General features: G+C 34.9%; 2 protein-coding genes across 2 annotated transcripts in view; both read right to left on the reverse strand.

Moving 5' to 3' along the window:
- LOC131852719 (fibronectin type-III domain-containing protein 3a-like) overlaps positions 1-10,793 on the reverse strand; it is a 59,845-nt gene extending 49,052 nt beyond the window's left edge. The window contains exon 1 of the mRNA XM_059203445.1: positions 10,434-10,793. The gene's annotated coding sequence lies outside the window, so the exon portion shown is untranslated. The remainder of the gene's footprint in view (positions 1-10,433) is intronic.
- A 2,914-nt stretch (positions 10,794-13,707) lies between these two features.
- Positions 13,708-27,787, reverse strand: part of LOC131852740 (transcription-associated protein 1) — a 35,769-nt gene continuing 21,689 nt past the window's right edge. Inside the window, exons 34-51 of the mRNA XM_059203465.1 lie at positions 27,781-27,787; positions 27,525-27,655; positions 26,884-27,034; positions 26,462-26,605; positions 25,765-26,032; positions 24,811-25,022; positions 23,969-24,184; positions 23,146-23,634; positions 22,432-22,593; positions 21,454-21,591; positions 20,557-20,724; positions 19,524-19,704; positions 18,289-18,475; positions 17,615-18,055; positions 17,236-17,344; positions 16,407-16,641; positions 14,665-14,804; positions 13,708-14,475 (exon numbers count right to left, since the gene is read on the reverse strand). The exon at positions 27,781-27,787 is cut by the window's right edge and continues 60 nt beyond it. Coding sequence (XP_059059448.1) covers positions 14,179-14,475; positions 14,665-14,804; positions 16,407-16,641; positions 17,236-17,344; positions 17,615-18,055; positions 18,289-18,475; positions 19,524-19,704; positions 20,557-20,724; positions 21,454-21,591; positions 22,432-22,593; positions 23,146-23,634; positions 23,969-24,184; positions 24,811-25,022; positions 25,765-26,032; positions 26,462-26,605; positions 26,884-27,034; positions 27,525-27,655; positions 27,781-27,787 — 3,676 coding nt within the window. The 3' untranslated portion in view covers positions 13,708-14,178. The remainder of the gene's footprint in view (positions 14,476-14,664; positions 14,805-16,406; positions 16,642-17,235; positions 17,345-17,614; positions 18,056-18,288; positions 18,476-19,523; positions 19,705-20,556; positions 20,725-21,453; positions 21,592-22,431; positions 22,594-23,145; positions 23,635-23,968; positions 24,185-24,810; positions 25,023-25,764; positions 26,033-26,461; positions 26,606-26,883; positions 27,035-27,524; positions 27,656-27,780) is intronic.

Below are 27,787 nucleotides of genomic sequence, written 5' to 3' on the forward strand. Positions count from 1 at the left end.
TTCCTGTTCATAACGACCTAAAGGATATTCGTATTGCACAGAACCCGTTAACTCGCATGGGAATCCTTTCCTAGAATACCTGAAAGGAATTTATATTCTAAATTTTATTTCCCATCTCAGCCGTTTCGGTTGTGCATCGCCGGATTAGTCAGTCAGTAAGAAAAATAAATGTAGATTTAAAAAGGATTTAAATTTAGAATAATCGAGTTGCAAACGTCGTGTTGTGGTAGCGGGGAGGTGAGCGGGCGCCGCGGGGGCGCGTTCAACGAACGTCCGCGGGCCGGCACGGGCCCAAGGTCGCCGCGTTCACTCGCCCGACACACCACGCCATCATCCCACAAAGCAGCTTCTAGGATTTTATCGTAGGTACTTGCATACATTTTTCTTAATCCACCATTTATGAATAGCGAAAACCTGCAATACAAGTTATCTAGCATGTTTATGGCACCTATGCACCTATCTACTTTCAGAAAATTTCTTACGATGATTAGCGGAAAGTTACTTGTAAATTATATTTTGTATCCACTAGTCGGTTTCGCTAGTTGACTTTTGTGCAAAATAATCAATCCAAACTAAAAACATATAGGTACATAGTATTTTTTTTCATTGTTTCGTCATTAGAAAGCAGCATTGTAACCAATAGAAAATTAACTATTTTATTAATAGAGATTACTTAGATTACTAGATATTCTACTTCTTTATAAATAGATATGTTTCTATGTGTGGCAATTTGTTTAAAAGCTACATAATGGAAACGAATTTCGAGCATGTTTTTTTAAAGACACTCATTTTGGCAGCACTGAGGGAAAACCAAGGCAGTAACTTTATTCCTCAGCCCACATATGCAAGGACGAAATGACGGAGATGCACGCACACTGATCATGTGTCAGTTGTCACGCATGTAGAAAATGCGTGGTAAATTAGATGTCTTTTTTCAGTGTAACTATTGGGTAGGTTTAATTGTAACCTAATAATAAAATTGCATGGAACGACTTTCAGCTGCAAACTATAAACAAAATAGGACTTCAAATTTGCAAAGGTAAGGTTGCTTTTTAGATTGTCTTTTCTACATTATAATTATATATTCTATAGCGGTATATAACAATCATCACTTTAATGGGAAAAAAGAATGCTGGTGGAAGGGGTTGGGGTATCAGTGCTAATGTTGTAAACTGCCGTCAGTGTTATTAGGACAGGAATAAAATTTATTATGTCAATTCAAAGTATATGTATAGGCTAATAATTTAACAATATCTTTGTTGACCGATTAAATGAAAATTATTACAGCTAACATGTACTGCAATAGAAGTCGGAAAGGAATTACAAGATGACTCGTCGTACACACGCATGACACAACTAAAGGAACTAATTTGAGGAATGCATGATATTTTTCTTCGCTGTTTAATATTCTTAGCAACATTAGGTAACAATTCAAAATTGCGGCGCGTGAATGATTCATCTCCTGTCGAGTCAATGTAAACTAAACATTACAACACTTCGCTACTTCTGAGGCACAATCGGTGACTTCACTGAAATTCTTCCTCAGATTGATAGGCATATCTACAAGGGATAAGACAAACGGTACAAGTGTTTTAGATTCCGTAATGGATAATTGATGATATAGACTTTCCACGTATAAGACAAATGAAAAGAAGCGAATTATGGGGTATGGCCTAGGCAACAAAATTTTTGTTCGTCATCTAAACCTTTGCTGGTCTTTCGAGCCGGATGTTTGTGCAACATGCAACTCATGCATAGTGTCGAAACTCTAAAAGTGAACGCTGAGTGATGCAATCTTTTATTAGTAAGTTACCAACGAAGCAATGATGCAAAAGTACTAGAATCTCGAGTGGCAATTAAGAATTCAGTATGACAGCATTATGCAAAAGTTATATAAGCGTTAGATTTTTATAGTCTATTAACAGCATTCTTCAATAAATGATGTAATAAAACTTGATAGACAGATTTAAGATGTATGTTTGAACATTGTCAATAATTATAATTTGCCTATACTACCACTAACCACATCTTCAATGTACATATACTTCGTAGAATTTTTTAAGCAACTTCAGTTTATATAAGCATATATATAAACTTTTTGAGGAAAAATATACGGATTTTTTGTAAGTGCAGTATTAAGAAACCACCAAAAACCTCTCTCACAAAAAACATAGTTATGCGGTTAGATATAAATATCGATGTTTGATATAAATCAAGGAAATCTTATCCATATTTTAGTATCCTGCCGTATTGTTATACAGGTACAACGTAAATGAGAATCTAAAAATTTAAATAAACAATGTAAAGAATATATATACATATAATAAAAAAAAGAATAGCTAATAATAATGTGTATAAGTAATTAAACAAAGCAACTGAGACTCAAGTTGCCTACAGTACACCTTGTATGTATACATATAGACCGGTACGTAATGTACCGGTGCTTAACTAATTGCTATTCCATTGTCTTCCAATAAACCAGACGTTTCCGTTTTCGATGAGTTACAAAATATATTCAAAAGACAACCAAGATGATTGCAAACAAATAATAAATTCTAATACTTTTAGAACGTAAATTGGTGTCCATGTCTCTGTACCATCTCACTAGTACCAACTATGTCGAACATATCGTTTTTCCTATGAAATGGTTTAAAATCCCTGTCATCCAATTCGAGCCCATTTTGATTCGATATTTGATCATACCTATATTCGAATACACTTCGGTCTACCACGACGACGATTATCGCTGAGTGTTGTGCAGTAGTAGATATGTAGTACGAATGTGTGTGGTCCTTTACCAAGTAAATTCTAGATACACAATCATTGTTCACAACGAACTTTGATAATATATATTTCTGTCCATTGTTGAATACCAATACATTAATAATATATAAATTAAAATAGCCGAATTACAAAAATGTTGATCTCAAACACCAGTTTTTAGCGAACTAATAAAATGTGTACATCAATATCTGTATTAACAGCATAAATAGGCTTTATAATGGATCATTTATACTGGTAGAGGTCTACAGGTAGAGTCTGATTCATATAATATTTCTTATTCTAGTCTAGTCATTCTCCTTGTCTATCTTTGTTTCAAACATTCAATAGCTCTTAGCACTCTTCTAAGAATAGGTAGTCTTAGAGCATTAATTTCTTACTCGATTGCAGTTCTCAAACAATAATGTAGGTAGTTATTTTAATAAATAATATCTTTTCGAGCTCGCCTTGACCCCAAGTGCTCAAGGGGACGCTGGATTCAGGATAGTGCCACACAACTTCTTTCGCTTCTTTATTTTTGGTATACAGTTTTTTTTTAATTATTTACTAACAAGTTTAACATCCCGGTAAAGATTTTTAAAACGAGTTTATTAAATTTTTCTAATATTCGCATAGATATCGCACTCGACGACTCAGTCAGAGACAGAAAGCAACTAACAACCTACTAATGAAATAATTTCAATAGCTCTAGGTGCATATGCGCGTGAAAAATAATTGAATGACCCAAAGTGGCCACACACCTAGAGACAACTATGTCAGCTCAAATTTATAAGTGTTTCGAGAACCTTTGGCAGACCGCGCCCTGCTCCGGTATGCCGGTTATTGCGAAATCCGTCGCACACGTGTCTACGACAAATTGCGCATTTGCGAACACTTAAATCATTTACTGAAGCTACTTATACTTGCACAATATAATACATACCTAGTCTCAACGTCTAAGCTATCGACAAATACAAAAAAAAATAACAATATATCTCTGATTTCACAGAGAGGTGGCATCCCTCCACCTGTCGTAATTTTCTTCTTCGTCTGCAAACGAAGGCAACGTCGTTGGAGAAATTCCTCGAGTATTCGGTTCAACGGCCGCGCTCCGACGTGAGCGGCGCGCGTCTGTGTGTTCACATGAACAGTGCGGACGCACACATAGCCACATACCCATGGCTCTGCAAACACGACAGAACCGTTACCCGCTACGAACCTATACACCACCTACAGGGCCTCCCCTGCCACCACCAAATTATACCACACGTATATATATCTATTGTCCTTACTGTAGAGTGCCGTACTGACCATAGAACTACTTATAATTATTATAAGTAATGTAAACTAGCATACTTAGTTGGCGGTGAGAATTTCCGAATCTCACTCACTTAGTACCTACTTGAACCAGATTTCATAGAAACCCTTAAGTAACAAATTGTAAGTACCAAGGCTTACTATGTAATATTTCTAATGAATTGATGTCTAATATTTGTGGAAGAAAATACTTTTGAGATACATACGGTAATAAAATACTTACAATAAAAATTAAAGATGCTTAAGTATTCTCATTTATTTCATTTGTAGATACGATACATTTTTCAATATTTTAAATATTTTCTAGTTAATTAATTTTCTGGCTAACTGTTTACTGATTATTTACTTATATAATAATGAGATTTAATCGAAATAGAAAAAACCTTCCAGGCGAAATTAATGACAGGAGCAAAATTTCTTACAGTAAAATATAGAGTTCTTTGCGTAGTTTTTTAATATTCACATGACAAAACTCATCCCTCACAGTGTTTTTTGGTCAACGTCGTTGAACGTCTATATTAGAAGCGTACTTTTAACCCTGAGGTATCACATATACACAACTTCTGTCGTGTGTCATCCTGAAGATGACATCCTGACCGATTTACTTGGTAATTGGATGTGATTCAATTTGGAATCAGTATTCATTGCAATTGATGGAGCTTCGTTTAGTGAAACGAAAAGTATCTGTTATGCCTAGTGACTATTCAATTTTAATAAGGAATAAATATTACAATTTCGTTACTTATTAGTCATAAAACTAATCTAACAACAATTTTAATTGCTATTATTCACGGCTTTATTATGTGCAAAAATCTAAACGAATGAATTGACTTATTGAATCATAAATCTACTGCAAATTCAAATAATTGAAGAAGTCTAAGTAAAGTTTAAAGAGATTAGATCACAAATACAAGCAAACTATAACAATTATCACATCATACCTTTAGCCCATTTTAATAATAACTTTAACGCTCATCTTTGGCATAGTTTATTTTATAATTGGTAATAAAGATATAACCAGCTACTAATTTTAGTTGCTAAGTTAATCTAATATTAGAAACCATAACAAATCCTATATTCCAAATTTTATGTTCCAAACGTCCACTATAAGAAAGCGGACAGAGAAATGAAAAGGGCTTCCCGCGGGCAGTCGCAGTAAACTCATAGTTAAAACGAAATACATAAGTACATATCGGTGTTTCATACCAATATCAACCTACATTTACATATAATGCAATGTTGTATAGATACACGAAAATATAATCCAAAAATAGATATCCACGAGGTATAAAATGCATGTTTACAAAGTACAATTAAGGTTATCTTAAACAAAATATCATTATTACATAATTAATATGATAATAATGTTATAAATGTAAAATTTTATTGAGTCACTAATTAATATGCATTAATATCTCCAGTATCAACGCGGCGCGTAACGGCTGTAAACAGTCTTCAATGTATCTAAACCATTACCTATATTAAAAAAGCAGTTTTGTATAGGAATAGAATGTTTATTATAGAAATAAGTTGTTCATAAATCTGTCACAATTACTAATTTTAGCTCTTATTCCTAATACCTATACCTTACGACTTTAATAGTAATAATTTTTTAAAAGGGTAGATATATAATTCAGATTAATTCTATATATAGGTATATGGATTTTGATATTTCTCAAACATTAAAGGTGTTTTTTTTTATTTCTAATACCAGCTATGTATAGCAGTTACGGAATAAAAAATGTATAAGATATGGGTATGAATTATTATTATTACATAGATCAATGTTTTTGTTGGATACTATTCCTGTCAATAATAAAGAGGTAAAGTATGGTACATGTAAAGATAAATTGTACCAATGAACACAAAAATGATTACGAGGTTACCTATCGTCGAACAAAATAAAACAAAGTGATATGATACCGCTTCTTAGAACTGACACGAAGATACTACGTTTTAGCTATCAGAAACGAGATTAGAGGTCGCCGAGATTGTGTAAATTTGACCTGAGACCCGGATATTGCGGGTTATATGAAATTGGTTGCGGCTGTAATTAATAACATGTTCATTGCATATACGAGCATTAGTATTATTACTACTAATCAGCGAGATATGTCATATGATTGTATTTAAAAAAACGTATTATAGTTAAATATAATTTTAAAAGGCAACTTGTCCTGTTTTATAATTTTATTCTACTAAGTACTTAAGAATTAGTAAAGAATTTCACTTGTATTTTTTATTTCCAGGGAATTACAATGTTTATTTTTTAGCATACTAAACTACTACATTTAATATCTTTAAATTGACCGGGTGCACATTCGAAAGTCATCTCAATAGCTATCACGAAACAATTGACTCGATTAATTATAAATACTTATGCAGCATTAATTTACTTTATAAATAGGTACGAGTACATCCCAGTTTATGGTTGGAATGGAATATTGCCATAATGTAATAAGTTGATGTTGTATGTTTTCTAAATATCTAAGTACATGAAGATTTGTCTATTGTTGAAAATGTTAAAAAGTATGGCCGATTTTAGTATATGTTTACTATACTAACAATGACGTGACAAGGTACTACATCGCAAAAAACTTATTAAGAACGAGACAAAACATGATTAAACTTAGTAAGAACAGGATGGGTACAAACCCCAGCATTTTCTTAAAACAAGCATTTATAATAATGTTGTTCTATATATATAAGATTCTGATTATACACTGATTTTTTTTTTCTTTTACTTCTTAAAATCGTATAGGTACGAATTAAGCGGACAAAAGTAATACAAAAAATTGAGGAAAATCCACAGGTGATTTCGAGACAAACTAAATACGATTGAATGTATATTCTTCCTGTAAAATATCCGATAACTAAAATCACTAAGCAAGTAATTATTATATTTATCATAATTATTTGCTTAGTGATGCACGCATAATGTTAGAAATATTTCGAACTAGTTTTGACTCGCGACTACGAGCAAGTACATTCCTTTCCAACTCCTGTTCACGTGTGATTTTTTTTAATATCTTTATATAGTGCTTATTTGAGGTAGCTAAGAAGTCACTGTCTCTATACAATAGTGGCCGTGTGTGATTAATCACTACCTACCTGACGACTCACGGTGGGCTAAGTGACGTGACCTTATGCTCATATTATCGTCCTCCACTGGTGCCCCACCAGCGTAAACCGTTATCGCAGGCGGGTGCACTATTACACTATCATCCATAAGACCTGACTACCTGAAGTTCTAATACGATTTATTCAACATGCCCTGATAAAATATACACGCTCCAGCATTAATTTCACTGTTTATTTTTCAATAAATTGGCTTGGCATACTTACTTGCCAATGACACGACTAATTGTCAATTTTGTGTAACATTAGTTTGGTTCCAAACTTATTTGATTACCACTGTTTTTGAACAGTTAATGTTATTTCGGCTTAATAACGACATTTTTTAAATTATTATACTTGTCCATATTAATAGCAGAAAAATATAAAACTAGATAATACTTATAGGAATATTAAATCGGTGCACAGGTTTAGTCAAAGAAGTTGCACCTATCTAGTTACGAGGCTAGATATGCGGGTGAAATTTGAAGAACAAATCTGGATAATTATCCACATTTTGTTCCTACGAATATTAGTCGATAAAACGATCGACTAATATTCGTAGGAACAAAATGTGGATAATTATCCAGATTTGTTTGACATATATTTCATTTATCATAGTGTCGTCAAATGCGTAATAATAATATCTAGATACACCCAAAAAGTTTGTTTTAAATTGTAGGTCATACGCCGGAAGCGGCGACGGACGCGTTTCGACATATAGTACGCATTATCGAGTACATTATACGAGATCGTGCGTAATGTCACAAGATAAGTATTTATTTAGCTAAACATTAGAATAGTTTAGAATTATATCCATTTGTACTATATTCATTAGTGTTAATGTCGGCCCGACCCTGTAGGTATCCAAAAGCGATTTCGTTTCAGTTTATACCGAAACCAATGTACTGATTTTGAAGATTCTTTTAGTTTTACTTTGTTGTACACGGCATATCATTTTATTCATAGATATGCTACTTGATAAATTATTAGTAGTATTATTAATACCCGTTTTGCACGGTAATGCAAAAAAAAAAACAAGTGGTGTCTTACTCTACGAGAAATAACAAGTGCCTATTTTGTTTAATTAGGTACTTGAAACACTCACGAAAAAAGGTTTCAATTAGTTATTTCTTATATTTTTTCCGGCTTTCGTACGATATGGATCCACAATAAGCAATATTAACTAGGTAATTGTATCTGTGGCGGTCTGATGCAAGCTATCGGATATTGTCCGCTTCGTACGTACACATATACACTATACAGTGAGTTTTATACAGCCCGTGCGTCGAGAATGTTCAATATTATCTGTGGGGACACAAATTCAATATTGTTACATTATCAGCAGAGCCATATTATTGTTATCATCCAAAGTTAGTAATAATACCTTCATTGACCATTATTTTAAAAGCATTAGAATGAAGTTCGTAGTATATAATTTTTGAAAGTTAGTTCGTTATTTGTTCATTTAATTTTATATCTTTAAATAGATAGACATACTTTAGACTTTTCCAATAAATAGTTCACTCCTCTATCACCTAGAATATTTATGAAGTAAACTATAGCTATCAGAAACCATCTACACTATCGATTTAAGAATATTGGGTTTTTCAACTAAATAATTTGCCCCAAAAGTATTAAGGATAAAATCACTATTTTTGAAGTTTTCTTGCAAGTTTTTCTTAATTCTAAAGACAGTAAATTATATTCTGAATATATATTTTTTTCTTTTACTTTTTAGTGATCGTAAGGGATTCTTTTATACTTGTAGGTAACGTTCAACACAAATTCTTCCATGATAGGACGACAGGGCTGTGACGAAGATGTCCTCCTGTATTATATCCCCCTATATACGTATTGATACTTATTGTAATTCCCAATAATATACTTCTATTGTACACTAGCTGTTCCCGCGACTTCTTCCGCGTGGAATTTAACTTTATTTTTCTAAAATAAAAGTAGCCTAAGTTACTCCTTATTACATCAGCCAACTGCCAATAAAAGTCCCGTCAAAATCGGTCCAGCCATTTCAGAGATTAGCCGGAACAAAAAGAGACAGACAGACAGACAAAAATTGTAAAAAATGTTACTTTGGTGTATGTACCGTATTTATATTCACATGCATGCAGTAAAACACGGTTATTTCAATATTACAAACAGACACTCCAATTTTATTTATATGTATAGATTATACATCTATACATATAAATAAAATTGGAGTGTCTGTTTGTAATATTTTAGGAAGGATTTAGGAACTAAACAACGATATTTAAGGTATTACAGTCAGTAAAAACCCAAATGCTAAAGTGTAATACCTAATTAGGCAACTGCCTAGCTAATGTTTCGTGTAACATCTGTGACAGTCATGTTCACGAAAGATAATTAGTATTGGTACTCATATAGGGTGTATGTATCACAGCTGATATACAAATGAATAGTGATCATTTATAAACAAATTGGTTAAAAGAAAACAGAAATAAATTAATTTCATACAAACGAACGAATGCCTTGATATTTATTCAAACTGAAACGAACTGAAGTATTCGCACCATTAATCTATTATTGGTTCTAAATATAAAATATTGTGGGTGTCAAAGGTTCCAGACTTGCGCCGTCATGTCCATCAGCCTAACAATCGACTAATAATACAAACATTCTCAAGTGGAATACCTATGGGTACATTGTGATTGGACATTGTTGCAAATGTGCATTGACCAATGCAACAGAGGTGACACAAACCCCGAGTCACACTGACATTGCGTATAATCCGGCATTCCATATGGAATGCGGTCGCACAACCGGCCGCCCGGCCGCGCACCACCCCGCGCCGACGCCCGCTACACTCAGTTTCTTATCCATTCGCTTCCGTCCACCATATGGTACAGTGGGATAGGACCGACTCTAATAAGATTCTAATCAGTTTTTTAATAATAACCATCCAACAAAAATATGTTAAGCTCGTAAGCATTCGACTTATATGCTGTGTACCAAGATGACGTCATTGTTAGAAATTAAAAAAATATAATCGAAGTTTTCTATCGCATTTGTCTTAAAGCAAGACAATATTTAATGTCAATTTAGACATGACAAAGGTACAATTCAGATGAGATTTTTACGATCGAGCGTAACACGTAGATCATACTGGAATGTACCTATAGCAGGCAACACGGGCGCCACGTAGAGAGGGAATTCGACGTCCCATCCAGAGGGGCACTATTTGTGGAATCGTGGATTTCACTCACCTTCGCAAATAGACGTCGATCGTTAAAAATATCCACTCGACTCGATCGCACAGATAATACGGTTATCGTCCGTACAACACAAATATTCACCACACCAAAACGACAACATAAATAAACGCGGGCCACCGACACCGACGTGTATCGTCCGCGGCCGACACACTCCTCGGACCGATCGAAATGCAACTGAGAAAAATCCACAGGGCGGGGTTGTCGAATGTCATAAACCGTCGGTTACAGAGGTCGGACACTTAACGGCCGAGCGAGGGGTGTACGCGACACACCAGCGTACAAGGGGACGCCGCGGAGCGGACTGAGTACGTACTCAGGTCCGACGCGAAGTACGAACGAGCGGGCGAGCCGCGAGTCGCGAGCGGTGGCGGGGAGCGGACGGCGGGCGGCGCGCGCCAGCCGCGGCCACGTCGCCGACGACGCCGCCGCCGCCGCCGCCTCCACCGCCGCCGCACGCCGCACACCGCGCGCCGCCTAGCAACGCGACGCCGCCTACTATTTTGACAATACCAACAGACCTCCATATAACAATCCATAATACCTACGACGTCTGCGAACTCCCAAAGCGATGTTACGCAAAATACTTTAATACGAACACGACGAAATCTCCGACACGATGCTATATAACACGAATCTTTTTATCCATATTACACTCTCTGAGTGAGTGTACGGTAATATATTAAACAACCAAATAAGTCAGCAAGATTCGTATCCACTAAAACGATTTTATGAATCACTATATACGTCTGTGTGACACGTAAACATAACCATGGAACTCGAAAACAAAAACACTGTCGTCAAAATCATTTTAAAAAGGGAATAAAATAACCCAACCCATGAATATTTTAAAATTGAAACAAATATAATAGTGGATACCTATTAGGTTTAGTTACAGTGTTCAGTAAATAGAAATATTCTCGTGATTCTATAGTCATCAACAAGCTTAATCTTAATTGTCAAGAGAGTAGTAAGGTCACTCCTTGTTATATTAAATGCGGCCCGAAGTGTTAAAATGTCAGTTGTGAATATATTTCTTAATTCGGACATAATTTATTAGATTATTGTTTCCTTTCAGAAAAAATAATAAATGTATGGTGCAATGGAATCGACCGTTTATATTCGTATAATGAAGTTTTTTTTTAACTAAAAGTATATACATACATATTTGAAATAAATGCAACTTACCTATTTCGATTCTGTATTTAAATATAATCTTTTATAAAAAAATGAACCAAAACCAGAAGCATTTAGTATTTGCAAAATGCGAAATACTTTTTAAAGTTTATTAACAACTTAAAATACCGATAAGTTAATATTAATTCTGTAAGAAATACAATCCGATCGTAGAGTTATGCCTGTATCAGAAAAGGAAATGCATGAGAGAATGGTGCAGAATGCATCCACGGGGTTCACAAATAATGCCGATGGCCGTGATTCATGTTTAGGTTAGGCGACGCCTTAACGATTATCAATTTCAGGTAACGGGAGGAGCGGAGTAGATCGTTCTACGTAAGTTTTATGTCTCTCTAAGGTCTTCAAATCTATTCTAAACTTCGATTTCTATGATTGTTTTTGCAACAAATAATGTACTAATTCTGGTTCTACACAAATCTTCTCACGACTGACGGTGGGAACCAAAGTTTAGAAATTAAATGTTAGTTAAATAAATAAGAAACTGGTATACAGTTAAAAACTAAGAAAAATGGAAACGTTTTAATTTCTCTATTAAGTTAAAGGATACCCTGAGATAATAGACACATATATATCTAAATCCATTTATAACACACAAAAAAAAAGTATTATAAATTGACTTAAGTATTATTATTTGTGTTTTAATTCAAACTAACTTTAGGCACAGGCTGCCATTAGACCTTCAGGTTTTACTAAAAAAGTATTAAAATATATAAAGTTATATATCTATAGTAAAAGTATGTATTCTGTATTTGAAAATCAAACTATAAAAAAATGTCTACATTTTCTATATAAATAATATTTTGTAATGTACTTTACATATCTCTGTGAATTTAGTGGAATGAAAAGGTAGGTGCATTGCAAGCACCATTATAAATTATAGCTCACCTAGCTACCCGCCCTAGCTTCGAAATCATATTACAATTCATTTATAAAAACAAACAGCAATGATGAATTATAAAGCAAAGATAAGTCTGTCGATGTATGAAAACCACATGAAAATCTGTTGAGTAGCTTCTGTGATTATCGCGAGGCGTTTTCTTAGTTTTATAATATGTAGAGATATTATTTATATTTTAATCTTATAATGTATATTTTGATGATCAAAAGTTAGACATAAATCAATTCTTATCTGGAGATAAATAAAGAAACAAAGTTGGGATTGAGTACTTAACAAATACTTCCAGTATTTGATTAAACTTTAGTTAATTATTTATTGCTATATGACTTACGACATATTATGGTAAATGTTATGCCAATTAAAAATAATTTCACTTAATATACATTACTATTATATTTCCCGGTAAAAGTAAACAACAGCTACGTGTTTCAATTTCTAATCAATTATGTTTATCTCTATTTATCATCACGCCACCAATAGAACTCTGATAATATAAGAGCGAAGATAGCAATGACGTGATTTAATGTAATACGTACCTGGTACTTATATATTTGTGCCCTTAAAAAATAGCTGCAATACACGAGCATTAATAATAAGAAAATCTAAATAAATGATTAATAGAGAAATTTACCGTCATTTGATAATAAAAAAATACATATTTTGTACTCAAATAACACATTACAGTAATGTAATGTAGTAAACAGATGTAAATATATACTGGTTTCTATATAAACAAATTGAAATACAATTACTATAAGCAAACTACATGTAAAGATAAATAAAACGTGATACCTAAGCAAAGAAAATTATGTTTAAGCAAGTATTATATTTGCTACGTTATACAATAATGTAGCGAAGCTTGTGAAGCTCCAATGAATGTAGAAACAGTTCCTCTGCATCCTACAATTATTGCACTTTCTTTCCCATTGTTAGCGTGATGGAATCAGTTTTACTATCTCTAGTTGTAGAGCGAGATTGGTGTACGGTGCGCGGCAGTTCCCCGCCGGTTGGTCGCACCCCGCGTTACACTTGACGATACCGCTCCAGTACTTTCACCTGTGCAGTATTGCAGTTACATTGCGGCCACACATGCAATTAGTGCTGCACTCAATGCGAACCATACATAAATTACCGTTGGGATAATAAAACGGAGCGATCACATATATTTGTTATCAAAATTTATTTTTCACATACAAGGATGATAATTTCACAAGTGTATATGTGTTCACTTGACAAATATTTGCTTAACTCGAAATTAAAATAATTCCGTAGGAGTCCACAGTTAATCAAAAATAATTATTGATTATTCTTTTCAGTCACACCTGCGGTGTCAAATCCTTATACAAAAAAAGAATACATAACAATGTCATCATGAACATTATTAGTACTATATTAAAAATGTAACTTAATGTATAAAATATCAATAATCTTAAGATAAAGCACAGAGTAATATTTCATTTATAATCAACAATACATCAGTCGTACAGCAATGTGTAATTAATAAAAGCTAAACTGTAATTAAAATAATACAACATTTAATATTTACCATTTCTCACTTCGTTACTTGAAACTTATTTTAACAGTCAACGAAGAAATGATACATTCATGTGTTGTACTACATGTCAGGTGAATATTCCGAAATATTTACAACCACGGGTGCCAGGCGGGGTCCATACGACACAAGTTGTCGTGGTTGTTGGCCGCCGTGACCAGGGTCGCCACTTTACTATCGGGTCCATCGAAACCGGCCAGCGAGTTGAGCCGACTCATAATCACAGTCACCGCCTTATTCACCATATTTATAACAGTGTCGTTATCTATTTCTGTAGATTTGTTTTCCGTTGAGGAGCCAGCAGTGGGTATTCCTGACTTGTCCTCCAGTCGCTTACGGTAACCGGTCACCATTTCGTCGCGAAGGATTGTGCGTAATATAGACTGGATCTGCAAATATTTAGATGTCAGAATAACGTGAATCAGATTCTATACCTCGCGAAATTAAGTTCGTTTATTGTGATAACAGTCTTATAAGAAGACTCTTTATAAGAAAAATGTTATATCACGTAAACCAATCGATGTTAAATAAAACTCAACTTATCGTTTAAAGTGCATTGTAGTCATAAGTATATATACCTTGAAATTGGGCGTAACGAGGCAACGAGCTACAGCAATGGCCGACGCAGTGAGAGGTCCTGTGATGCCGATATTCGTCAATAGTTCCGAAATATTGGGAGTCAGTCGGAATGGTACCGGCCGGTTACCATCCAATTCGCCTAAATATAATAAATGGAATTAATAACAAAATCTATTATATTACCTAAAAATTATTAAACACTCAGACAATCAACAATATATAATGTACTAGCTGACCCGCGCAACTTCATCTGCATCACACTTACTACTTCACATTTATCATTACATTTAGCCCAATTGACATACCATCTTTTAAAATTATTACCGTATATGTGTTATTCTAATGTATAAGCTATATTACTGTAAAGTTTCAACAAAATACGCTAAGTAATTTTTGCGTGAAAGAGTAACAAACACCCATCTATCCATTCATACTTACAAACTTCCGCGTTCATAATATTAGTAAGATATAAGTAAGATAACTTCAATTCAGATGTAAGGACTTCAGCATATCACAAAAACTGTAAGCTTCAAATAACCTAATGCATATATTAACAATTAAAAAATATAAGCCTGCAAAAAGCAACATACATACTAAAGCAATAAAAACTGTTACATATTTTTATAAAAAACTAGCTGACCCGGCAAACGATGTTTTGCCATATAAATTACTAACGCTATAAAAAATAGGGGTTGGTGAATAGAAGGGTGAAAATTTAAGGTTGTATGTATTTTTAATGACACATAATAAAAAATATAAATAAAAAATTTTGCCCAAAAATAAAAAAATAATGTTAGGGGTGGACAACCCTTATCACTTAGGGGTATAAAAAAAAGATATTAGCCGATTCTCAGACCTACTGTATATACATATAAAATTACATAAAAATCGATCAAACCGTTTGGTTACCATACTCCTCGTATGGTAACTCTCATTGTGACACGTGAATTTTATATATAAGAAGATAACAGGTAGCAAACTAACAATGTTTTTAAGATAAGTAATGTAAGCACATAAACAGCATACAATTTTATTTTAACGTAAAAAATACAGACAAGTACAATATTTTCCATTGTTTCATCTATAGAAATTTAAATAACTTGAACTATGGAAGCCTTGTTTACTTCCATTGTCATCAAATTGTTATATTGTTATTTTTACACTACTGTATTCTACTCATTTTATACTATGAAACTCAAAAAATTAAGATGAGTAAATAAAAATAATGTGAGAAATAAAGTTCACCATTATTAAGTGTTAACGCAATAAAATCCTTCACGATATTAAAGTCATTTCACCCTTACAAAAAATAGATAACTAAGTTCGTCAATTGTATATGATTATAATTATATTATTATAATCATATACAATTTGACGAACACAATAAAAACAAAACCTAGTCCCAAACTGAGTCAAGTTTGTACCATGGGTACTTTAATATACTTAACTCGTTAATATACTTAACACACAAATATAAACTCATTAATACAAATACTTGTATCACGCAAGAATCAAACCCGCGACTATCGGAAGTCAATCAATGTACAAAACCACGAAACAACCTAGGTTTTAAAATATTGACATTCTATATATGTAATATGTTAAGATAAATAGCAAGAGCTCCACCGACAAGAGCGCGGCTCAATAGACGCGAATCAGGACGGGTAAATAAATAGGAACGAATATAAATTTAGAGGCTCTTAAATTATTAATTAATATAACATGAATATGAAAAAATTACCTGTAGTATCGTCGACATCAAATTTGAAGTAAGAAACGTTGAGTAGACCGGAGTCCTGGTGCACGTACATCATGTCGGGGTTGAGGCGGGTGAGGTGCAACACGTACTCCGCGAAGCTCACCAGAGACAGCTGCAGTGTCAGCATTTTCCTAAAGGTCCAGTAATCGGTGGGCGCGGCGAATGTCGCCGCCGCCCATTCGCGTACCATGCCCTTTGGTACCATGGTAGCTTGGACCTGTCACATTGTAATCTTTGATTTAGATCAATTTCCTTTCCAACATTTGATTTAAATTATTATTATACTAATTTACAATAATAATGTTGTTACAAATATTCTACATGCAAAACGAGAAACAATATAAATAAAATGCAAACTAAATAAATTTATAACTCCAGTGTTTTCCAACGTGGGAATCATGCGAAAATGGGCTCGCCACAAGTGCCTTCCGTTCCGGGTCATTTAAATGCAACAATAGATTTCGGTGCTTAAATAAGGGTTTCATCACTAAATTAATATAGAACAATACAATGTTTATTTAAACCATTTGTAATTTTAATTTCAGTTCTCCATTATATGTGTGTTTTGAAAATATACTTACTGTTACAAAATCTTTGTACAATTTTTATATAGAAATCCAACATTTACATGCTACATTTACTATTTCGTTAACAATATCCTAGTGATTTCTTTTAAATGAACTATTAAATTTTGTCATATTATGTATGTTACATAAGAACGCTAATAATAATAAATAAAAAGGCTAATGTGGGGCAATACGTAGATAAGGTTGGGATACACTGCTATAACTGTATATGGATGTGTGTTTACCTCTCGCAGTATGTCTCTGAGTACTTGGTGCGAGGCCTGGGTCCCCCTCGCCTGCACGGCGGCCAATCGCTCGTAGTAGCGCGCCACGGGAGCGTCGTATTCAACACCCCTATCACACATACACAACAATTTAATAAATTAAAAAAATAACAAGAATAATTAAGATAACTTTACGAAAACGAAAATAGGGTTTTTATTTATTTATATTTGCTTGCCACATCGTAAATTCATTTATTACAATAACTGAAAGTAAGTACACGACATATGTAATATGTATACCGTATCATGCGGTATGTAATTGTTAAAAATACAATTGTGAGTCAATTTATGAGTACATAAATACTAATAATGAGTAGCATACAGTTCCTGAAAGACATACCTATTAGCACATTCTGTGCGATAGATATCTAATAGAGATATCGAGCTCGGGTTGTCTTCAACGAGCCGCATCTGTGGCGACACCGACACGACGCGCGGGACCGTGAAGTGGAGGAACCTTCTAGACGTCTCTTTCTGTTTGCCCAAGTAATGGTTCAGCATTCTGAGTAGTTGAAGGACGCGCTCCTCCCTTCTCGCATCTCCGAGGCCAGAATCGTTAACCACTAAGTAGGGATATATTTTCCCGTTGTGACCGCGGATATACAGCCTGCGTGCGGAGGTATTGTGCTTCTGGACAATCTCAACCCGCGGCATGAATCGCGCGATACGCACGTGGTAGTGCGTATGCTTAGGCAGTAAGAACTCCCCGGGTAATTCTACCTCGGCCGTCTTTAGACTGAAGTTCGATAAGAATCTACATTTCTCTTCGATAAGGAACGATCTGAAATAATAAATAATCGAAATTATTTTTTTTGTAAAATAAAAACGGCCAGCATAGAGGTTAGTAAATGAAGCACTACAAGTGATTAATAAACTAGTTATTAAGAAGCATGTGAATCATATGAAGTTATACTAAGTGTGACACTACTCTAAACGTGAAATGGACGGCACAAATGCTATAATAGGTCATCGTATTTACCTCGCAGGGGTTCGCAGGTCTCAATAACTACTTACTTGGGCAGAACCTTTGTTTTGGCCTCGAGGATCTTCACCCATTTCCTTAATTTTTGTATGAGATTTTGTAACTTCATAGCATTGGGTTGTGTGAAGTCGAAGTCAGCGGTGAACTGGGTCTTCATCTTCTGGAAGACAGGATCTTGCACCGTGGCCTGCGCGCGACGAGCCAGACTCTCCGATGCAGCTGAAGAGAATGCACCACTTACAGAACTTGAAACACTTTCTGTAGACATACAAAATGGAGTATGGGTATGAAATAACGCTCGCGTATGGCAGGAAATATCGTAGATTGCATTCCTGAATCAACATTTCTTTTAACCTGAAAAAAAATAATTATAAAGACCGCACAGCAATTGATTGTTAGAATGTTATCATAATTATGAAACGTAACTTTCACCTTGTTTAAGTATATACCATAGATTAATACCCAGTTACATATAGCGTTAAGATACATCCCAGTTGAAAAATTATATATATCTATGAGTGTCCTCGAGAGGCCCAAACTGACCCATCATGATAAGATCTAATACTTACTCAATAACGACGTGTACAACTGAAAAGAGTTATTAAAATGAAAGAAGAAAGAACTGTGGGATTGGATATTTCTGCGCCTGGTTATTTCCACCTACCCTATAAGTTTAAATAGATGATAGAAACCCGTTTATTATTACCCGGTTATTATTAGGATTAACAAATAAATGCAAAAAAGGTAATCTTTACATTTGATATAGACTGTGTTGTTTAAATTATTTTAGAACTATAGCGCCCCGTCTTTTCAAACAGATGCAATTATTGTAGAATCTGTAATTTAGTTGTAAATTAAAAATAGCTACAGTTACTGGCTGATAAGACGAGCATTTATTTAATTTTTTCTCTTACATAAAAAATCCTCGGTATAGTATTAATTTATAATATCTCAGAGCATGATTCAATTTTGGGATCAAATTAAAATCACATAAATTTGTAAACATGCATATATCTCATTTATTATCGGATTTTATTGTAAGACTCTAATAGATTCAGAAGGTTTATTTAAATATATGTATGTGTATGAAGGTAATAATTGAATTTTGAGAGAACATATGATGATAATGAAATAAATAAATAAATGACATTATAGAATTCTTTACGACTACGATTAAAAAACGCGAAAATCATACTATTGATTCAATCATGGAATGTATGAACGTTGATAAATTAAATATGATGATAGTACATCAAACAGTACTTACTTATCCCGATGCCTATGCCGAATGTGGAGACCAGCTTCTTGATGAAGTTGAGCGTATGTGGTGTGACGGTGGCGTCCGCGACGGCAGCGTGATGGTGGAATGCCACCACGTGACACTTGGCCAGCCCGGCACGCAGCTGACGCAGAACCTCCTCGTACCAATTCTCGCGGAACCATACCATCTGCACACCAGTACAATATTACAATTGGTAATTATAGTCAAATTCAAAATTAATACGGAAAGCATTTTCAGCTAATATGCACGTAATATTTTTTTCTCTATCACTACCATCCAATATAGCGAGCTAACTAAGTAGAAGGATGATGACGAATTATTGGACCTCCCTGCGCTAACCGTTTACACTGGCACCAGAGCACCATTGTAAGATTTGCCCATCATGGCGAATTTACAAGAAATTAACGACGTTGGTTTCCAGGGACCGCTTGGAGGTCGACTTAACAATCCTTCATCCTTCAACAATCATTAAGAACATTCAACTGGTACATTATTATAGTTTTGTAGACGTTTTTTATGTTACTGAGACGGCAAACAATCATCAAATTGTTGAACTTGATACATTAAGAAAACTAGAGCATTACAGACACCTCAAAATCTATTGTAACTCTTACGAGTGACCATTTTAACTAAGATTAGGCATGACGCCTTCATACCCTGTAAGTTCACTGTATATCTCAGTATCCTTTAAACTAAAGATTACAAAGAGCCTGATGTAGCAGAAATAGTTAAAAACCAGAGTCCAAAATCTTGTATTCTAAGTTTAAATAGAATTTATTATATAAATTGAAGGAAATTATTATCCAAATAGCGATAAAATTCAATGTATAATTTAAAAAAAGTGAGCTAATATTCAAAGACATAATAGCTTTTATTCAATCGACACATTATTTAAATTTTGGTATATATGGAGTGCACTAAATTATTAACCTTGAGTACCTTAGGAACCTGAGTAGTAAAAAATTATTAAGTTTACTATACCTGAGTATTAACTATACCTTATTAAGTATTACTGTACCTGATCGACAATGCCCTCGAGTGAGGAGAGCACGGTGGGGTGTATCTCCCTCTGTAGTTGCATGATCTTCGAGCAGCGCCACATTGGCATGGTCGCTTTAATGGGACCCGTCTCAGCGCTTGTAGATCCGCTGCTCGATGACGATGCACTTTCCACCTTGGCGCCAGCCTGTGTAAAAATTCCAATTATATAAAATCAACAATATATGCCCTGCAAATGGATTTCACTTATACTTAATATCTCTAGAGTTTGAGAATATTTATGCATAAAAATTTTGTCCGCGATGGACGGACTTCTAAACTACTGAACCGATTGCAAATTTGATTTGCATATTGTGTGCAATTTGATCAACTTGAAAGATAGGATAGCTTACATCTCAATTTATAGTCGCAATATTATTTTATTGCAAATTATTTATATTGTATTAGCCACAGCAACGTGTGACTAAATAATAGACAAATAATTGTCTACTAGTTATAAAATATAGCATGTTTAATAAATGCAAGTAAGTATGCATTATTAAAAATAATTGTATTGTCATTAATAAGTTTTATTTAACTACTATTATCGAGGGCTAAATGTATACATATATAAGAATTGCAAATAAAATAATATAATGCCAAGACTACAATATTGGCTGCCAGTCCTGGCTTTGCACAGGTGTACCTGTATTATACTCGTATAGATAAACCTCCGTTTGTATCACTCTATCTATTGCCTAAAAGTGCATTAGAATTCCTTGCATAGTTTAAAAGATCTAAGCGTACAAACAACGGGAGTGACTTTGTTTTATACTATGTAAAAAATTGCTAAATTATTTACTACCTAGTCAAACTGCTACAGAGCATTATTGTAAAGTTAAAAGAAACTTCTAATTGTAAATAATTTTATACTTACGGCCGTCGTGGCCGGTTGATGTGGAATGTGTGCAGCGATATTTTCAGCAGTCTTGTGCCTTTCGCGTTGTTCTATCTTCAATGTCAGGTATAGTGTTCTGATTGGGAAGTATACAGCTTGTGGATACAGTCGGCCGACCTGCAACAGATACAGTATAGGTATTACCGAATGTGTACAATATACCTAAAATAGAGGAAGTAAAGAACAAGAATGACTTTTACCAAAAGAGATAAGCTAACATATTACTCGATTTTATTAATTTCTACTCTCTGAGACAATTATCCTGTGTTGAATAAAGACTATAGTCATACCAGGTTGTTACAGCGATTTACCCTTTCTGTTATACCCAATCATATTCTAAACTTATTATGCGAAAGTTGGGAGTCCATTTAGGAGTTTTATAAGCATGACCATGCAGGTCAAGGATGGTAAATGATAACCGCCGCCAATGAACAACCGAAACATCAGAGGAATTGTAAAGTGCGTTGCCGGCCTTTTAAGAAGATATAAGATCTATTTTTGAAGGTTACAATATTGTAAGAGTTAGGAAATAGAATTGCTGAACTGATACCACAATGTGGATGTGGGCCTCAAGTTTCTGTAAAAACTTACAATCGAGGACTGTCATGCCAGATGATGAGGATGGTATTTGAGTCTATTGAAAATTAGAGATACTGACCAAACAATCAGAAACAGGCTTTGTTTTCCGAATAGAAATAATATAATAACCCCTGTTATATAAGAAATAAAAAAAGACGCAGTCCTCGCACGGTACAGACATTTGTATTTTTGAGTATCATTCTCATATTTGTATCGGCTTGGGTGTTTATTGTTTATATTATGTATGTATTTACAAAACAAATTATATATATTTATTATATCAGTTGTCTATCCATAACACATGCCCTGCTTATCTTGGGGACTAAATGTTGCTGTGTGAATCGTCCTAAGGTATTATGTGAAAGTGGTCGGGCATACATGGCTGAGCAGATTGAGTATGACGTTCCCGTCGTACTGCACGAGGCAGGCGAGCAGCTGCGGTATCCAAGGTAGCCACTGCACGGGCGGCACGCCCACCGAGTACTTGTCCAGAGCCTCTGCCAATTTGTTTTCACTATCATAGCTCAGCATCCACAGAACCTGCAATGTTACCACACACATTTATTATAGCAGTTTAGATTAATAGATAGTTTAATATTTCTATCCGCGCCATTACATTGACTCTATGTAGCATTTCCAATCCTGATATTAATCCATTCGCTAAACACTCATATTACTCAAAATGAGCTGTAAACGTTGATAATACCCAATATACTATAATTAATATTATAAATTTATTATTACACCAGCTTTACTGTACGGCGATGCCCGCGTGGAGTTGGTATAGGGCATTACATTCTAATAATGTAGCTTTCTATAGGTGAAAGTATTTTGAAATTAAATTATGTTTTAAATATCTCCAGATTTTTTTTTATATTATCTGTAGCTAGCGAGCCCTATTATACATATAAACCTTCCTTATGAATCACTATCTATTGCTGAAAATTGATATATAAGTGAACGGACACCGGCGACGAGTTTGTTTTATACTATGTGATAAAGATGAAGAAACATACCATAAAAAATCCTCTTTATGATATCAGTACAATTAATAATATAATCTAAACAACTACTAGAAATAACTTAAAATACCTTAGCACAATATTTACGAGACTTGGACTCGTTCTGGTGACGACAAGCGTGCAGGAAGCATGTCATGGCCGACACACCGACGGTGATCTGACGCGGCTCTCGTATGAATATCTGTTCCAGATAGTCGCCCCAAAGTGCCCATGCTTTCACCAGTGTATCGTGCAATTGAACTGCTGCTGCGAACGCTTTATTAGCTTCTTCTGAACGTCCGAGTTGCGCTAGAAGGAGTCCTTTAAACGCGTAAAACTCAGCAGTCATCTCCTTCGTGAAGTATTTAAAGTTTGTCGACTCGATCATGTCCAAGCCTTCTTGCAGTTCCTCTTTCCCTTCCGTCCAGGACATCTGAATGTGACACTTGACCTGCTGTCTGATCTTTTGGAAGCAGTCCACTATAGGAACACTAGGTATCGTATAAATGCGATGGAGAGAGTCAAGGCATACGCCTGATAAGTTGTGTTTTCGTGCGATTTTCGCGAAATGTATTATCGCCTGAAAAAAAACATGTATATGCAAAACCATGTCTAAACAATTGATATTGTCATTCAAACTAAACTATATTTTGATTCAAAAGTGTATGCACTTAAGATGCATGTTCTGATTAAAAAATTAAGAGAAAAAATAAATTATAAATCTTATATGAAGGTAGACCGTGTAATACTTTATTTGCGTATGTATTTTTAACCCATTTATTGACATACCTTTATCCTCTGGAACAGTAACAATGACAAATATAACATAATATTTGCAATATTTACCAATAATCCTACTCAATGAGCCGACGAATTTACTATTTTAATCACATATAATAATTATGGCATATAACCTGTGCACTGGCATGCACTCCGAGCATGCTGGGGTGCGAGGCGTGCTCGGTCTGCGAGTCGTAGTGGGACGCAATGAACTGGTAGTGATGCTGGCGCCACGTGAAGATCGCCCCCCAGTGCGACAGCGGGTCCGCCACCACGGGCAGCCGGTTGCGCCACGTCTTCACTATCGCCTTCATGTCGTGCAGCGACGTCGGCCGACTGTGCAGGAGGCCCTGTAGAACGACACAGTTTAAATCACTTTATTTAATTGCATTTCAAGAATATTTTTAAGCCACCATGGTTTATAACCGACTCGGAAATCCATCATTTCTCGTATTTACCCATAATAAAAGAGGAGCTCGCTAGGACATGCTCAAAATAGACTACAGACTCGTATCGTCATCTGCCAACCGATCTGATTATAGTAAACATACTGATTGCGGATATGCAAGGAATAAAAAATATACTTAATTCATTCGTAAGCGCGTTGTTAATGTAATTCAACTACCACGATGAATTGAGTTATATTGACTGGGTGTTCTCTATATATGTATAATATGTATGTACTTACAAAAAAAGTATCTGTTTTTATATCAGTTGTCTAGTACCAATAACATAGGCTCTGCTTAACTTAGCATTAGATGGCACTGTGTATCTAGGGATATTATTATTATGGATGTTTACAAAATCCTGTACTTTGCTCAAATGGAGCAGACACATAGCTAAACTTAGAACCATCTGGTGCGTTTTAAGAACCAACACAGAATGGTTACGTGTAACGTCGGTAGGAATTAGTACATGTGGAAGAGAGTAAAGTGGTGAAAGCGTAAGAAAGAGAGAATAGAGTAAGAGTACGGACCGTGTGTATCTGCGCAGCCTCGCTGAGCTCCATGAGCTGGTGCGCGGCTCGCAGCAGCGGGAGGTGCGCGTGCGAGACTAGGCGCGGCAGGCGGCGCCACTCGCGCAGACACTGCGCCGCCGCCGCCTCCGCGTGGCGCTCCACGCCGCCCAGCTGCTGCTCGCCGCCCGCGCAGATGCACAGGTACCCGCGGTACAGGTTCACCAGCCACGCTGCGCGCACACACAACACCTGTCTTTACACGAACGCTCTTTCACGTGCGAATAGGCTTTCACGCAGGAAACAATGTACATGTAAATATACACGAAAGAACGAGTAAGACCGCGCGCGTCTTCAGTTAAAGCGTTCGTTCGTGCTTCAGCGCCTTTTTTATTTATTGACATTCCGAATAGCGAATATCTGACTATTGCGCAAAAACATTATAATTTTTAAATTTAATACTGTGATATAAGAAAATATGTCGTGCAAAAGAGTAAACAAAAGAAATCGTTAAATGCAAGCAATGCGAGAGCTGGCTTTCTAGCTAGTTCCTGATCGAGCATGAAAGAATATGTTGTGTAAATGCACCTAATAAGTACCGCTGAAGACGAATCGGACTCTACCCACAATAACTGTGAATGTGCAAAATTTTAATAAAAACGAGAATGTGTTTTAAGTTAAGGAAATTTAAGTACTTACTACAAACATATACTTACAAATATTAACTTTATTTATTTCATTATCATATACAGTTCTTTGAGAAATAAATTTAAATAGGCTACATCATTTATAGTAATTCTTTCTACTACTGAAATTAAACATCCTAAATGCACAGGCATGTGAACTATTTGTACGAACTATCCAGGCACGAAGTAATAAGAAAGTAAATCCTTTTTAAGGTTTTTACTTTAAGCACAACAAATACAGCATTGATCTGTATAGAAGAGAAATTAAGAAATGTAAAAAATTTATTACCTAATTCCTTAGGGCAATTGTATTCAACCTCAGCGAGTGCTTCCTTCATTGTTGGCCAGTTGGGATTTCTCCAGGAACTCTCCAGAATAAGGAACGGATCTCGTGCACTCCTGTTTAACCCCAAATCTAGCAATGAATCCCACTGATTCAATTCCTTTGCGCACTTGAGCCAATGCTGAGTCCATAGATTGCATTCTTTGTGCATATTGTAAGTGGGATTAGCCGCATACTCCTGTTTTAGTCTAGCCATAGCGACGTCGTACGCAGCCTGCATATATAATGTACATATTTTATTGAACAAGACAAGTAAATATTATTATATTGTTTGATAAAAAATTATACATTTAGAGTTAAAGTTATATAACATTTTGAAGTGGATAACATAGTATGTGTATGCAGGATCCCATACGAGATATGCTATAAGGATATGACGCATACTCTATTCTGTAACTTAAACAATTCTGCAAATGCAATAAAGAATATTTAATACATATTATTGTGCTGTGATTTCTTTCACGTTAATTATCACTCATCCTTAAGTAACAAGCTCCATAAGTATGCTATTTTAGAAAGAGAACATACTGCCAACTGATAATGGTTCTAATAATAGTTTCTAAATTATTCAGATATACAAGTTGCTTATAAGTAGTAAGTAAATGACCTGTAATTTTCATTAATAATTTAAGATATATTTTACCTGCGCTTGCTCGAAAAAGCCTTGTTGTTCGTAAGCAATAGCGACATTGGTTTCACGATATCGTGCATGTTTTTGCCATAATCCCGACCACATGTCCTCTTCTTGTAACAGTTCATACATGTCGCTTAATGAGTCTAAAATTTCCTGAAAATATATACAAATGTGTAACCAAGAGAAATAAAATACCGTACATATTATGTATAATTAATATGCGAGTGATATTGATGTTACCGAACCCGAAACGATGTTTCCCAAAGTGACATAGGAAACTCTGAAACCTTTTCTAAGACCATTATATATTTTCAGATTTCTACTTTGTTTCTTGTTGTCGTTAAAAACGGTTCAGCAGTTTAAGGACTATTCCACCTAACTTTCAACTTGATATACAATCCCAATGTATAAAAAATAATGAAAATACGTACAGTGGGTGTGGTGGTTTCAACTTCATAATCATATATTTCGGCGGGTTCTCGTTGGGCGCGCCCACTGGCCTGGTCAATGGCCATCTGCTCGAGGTTTAATGTCATACGGTGCCAAAGATTGTGTGTCTTGCCCAAATATTTCATCATAGGCCTGGTGGAGAAATGGAAATTAAGTGAAAATATATTAGAATACCGCCTAACGCTGTCGTGATTATTTTAAATATAAATTATCATTGTTAAATTTTATTTTATTATTGATTGACTTGAATATTTCTCAGGAGAGATGGTTATTATTAACGAACTAGCGGCCCAGTTCCATTGTTTCATATATGTATATTACATGTATTTAAAAAATATATTTATATCAGTTGTCTAGTATACATAGTATAAACTGTTCTCAGCTTGCAATAATAATCAATATAGTCCATATTGTGCTGTGTTGCTTGTCCAGAGTTATTAAATACACAATTCAATTCTTAACAAAAACTTATGAATTTGTTTTTCACATGCAAATGTACTACTTTTTCTGTTACAGTGATATGGGCTGTTATAAATATACATGTAACATATACATATGTTATATATATATATATATATATATATTTACATAGGGGTAATAACATATATTAGGTTTTACTTACGGTTTGATGCTAATAGGCGGATTGCATCGTGCCAATGCTTCGATGAACGTGTTTAGAGCGCTGAGCGGTTGGTCGCGTTGAACCACATGTATGCCCGATATTATGAATGGTACAATTTCGTTCATTATCGTCTGAGGACAACATTTCAAATATATATTTTCAATTTTATTTAGTGGTTGTGTGCTTGTGTGGTGTTTGGTTTGGTGGGCGTGTGTGTGTGTGTGGTGTGTAGTTTGGTTGTGTGTGCGTGGTGTACCCCGAGC

Source organism: Achroia grisella, unplaced genomic scaffold (genome assembly GCF_030625045.1).
Source record: "Achroia grisella isolate CSIRO2021 unplaced genomic scaffold, CSIRO_AGI_Agris_v1 utg856, whole genome shotgun sequence".
Lineage (NCBI taxonomy): Eukaryota > Metazoa > Arthropoda > Insecta > Lepidoptera > Pyralidae > Achroia > Achroia grisella.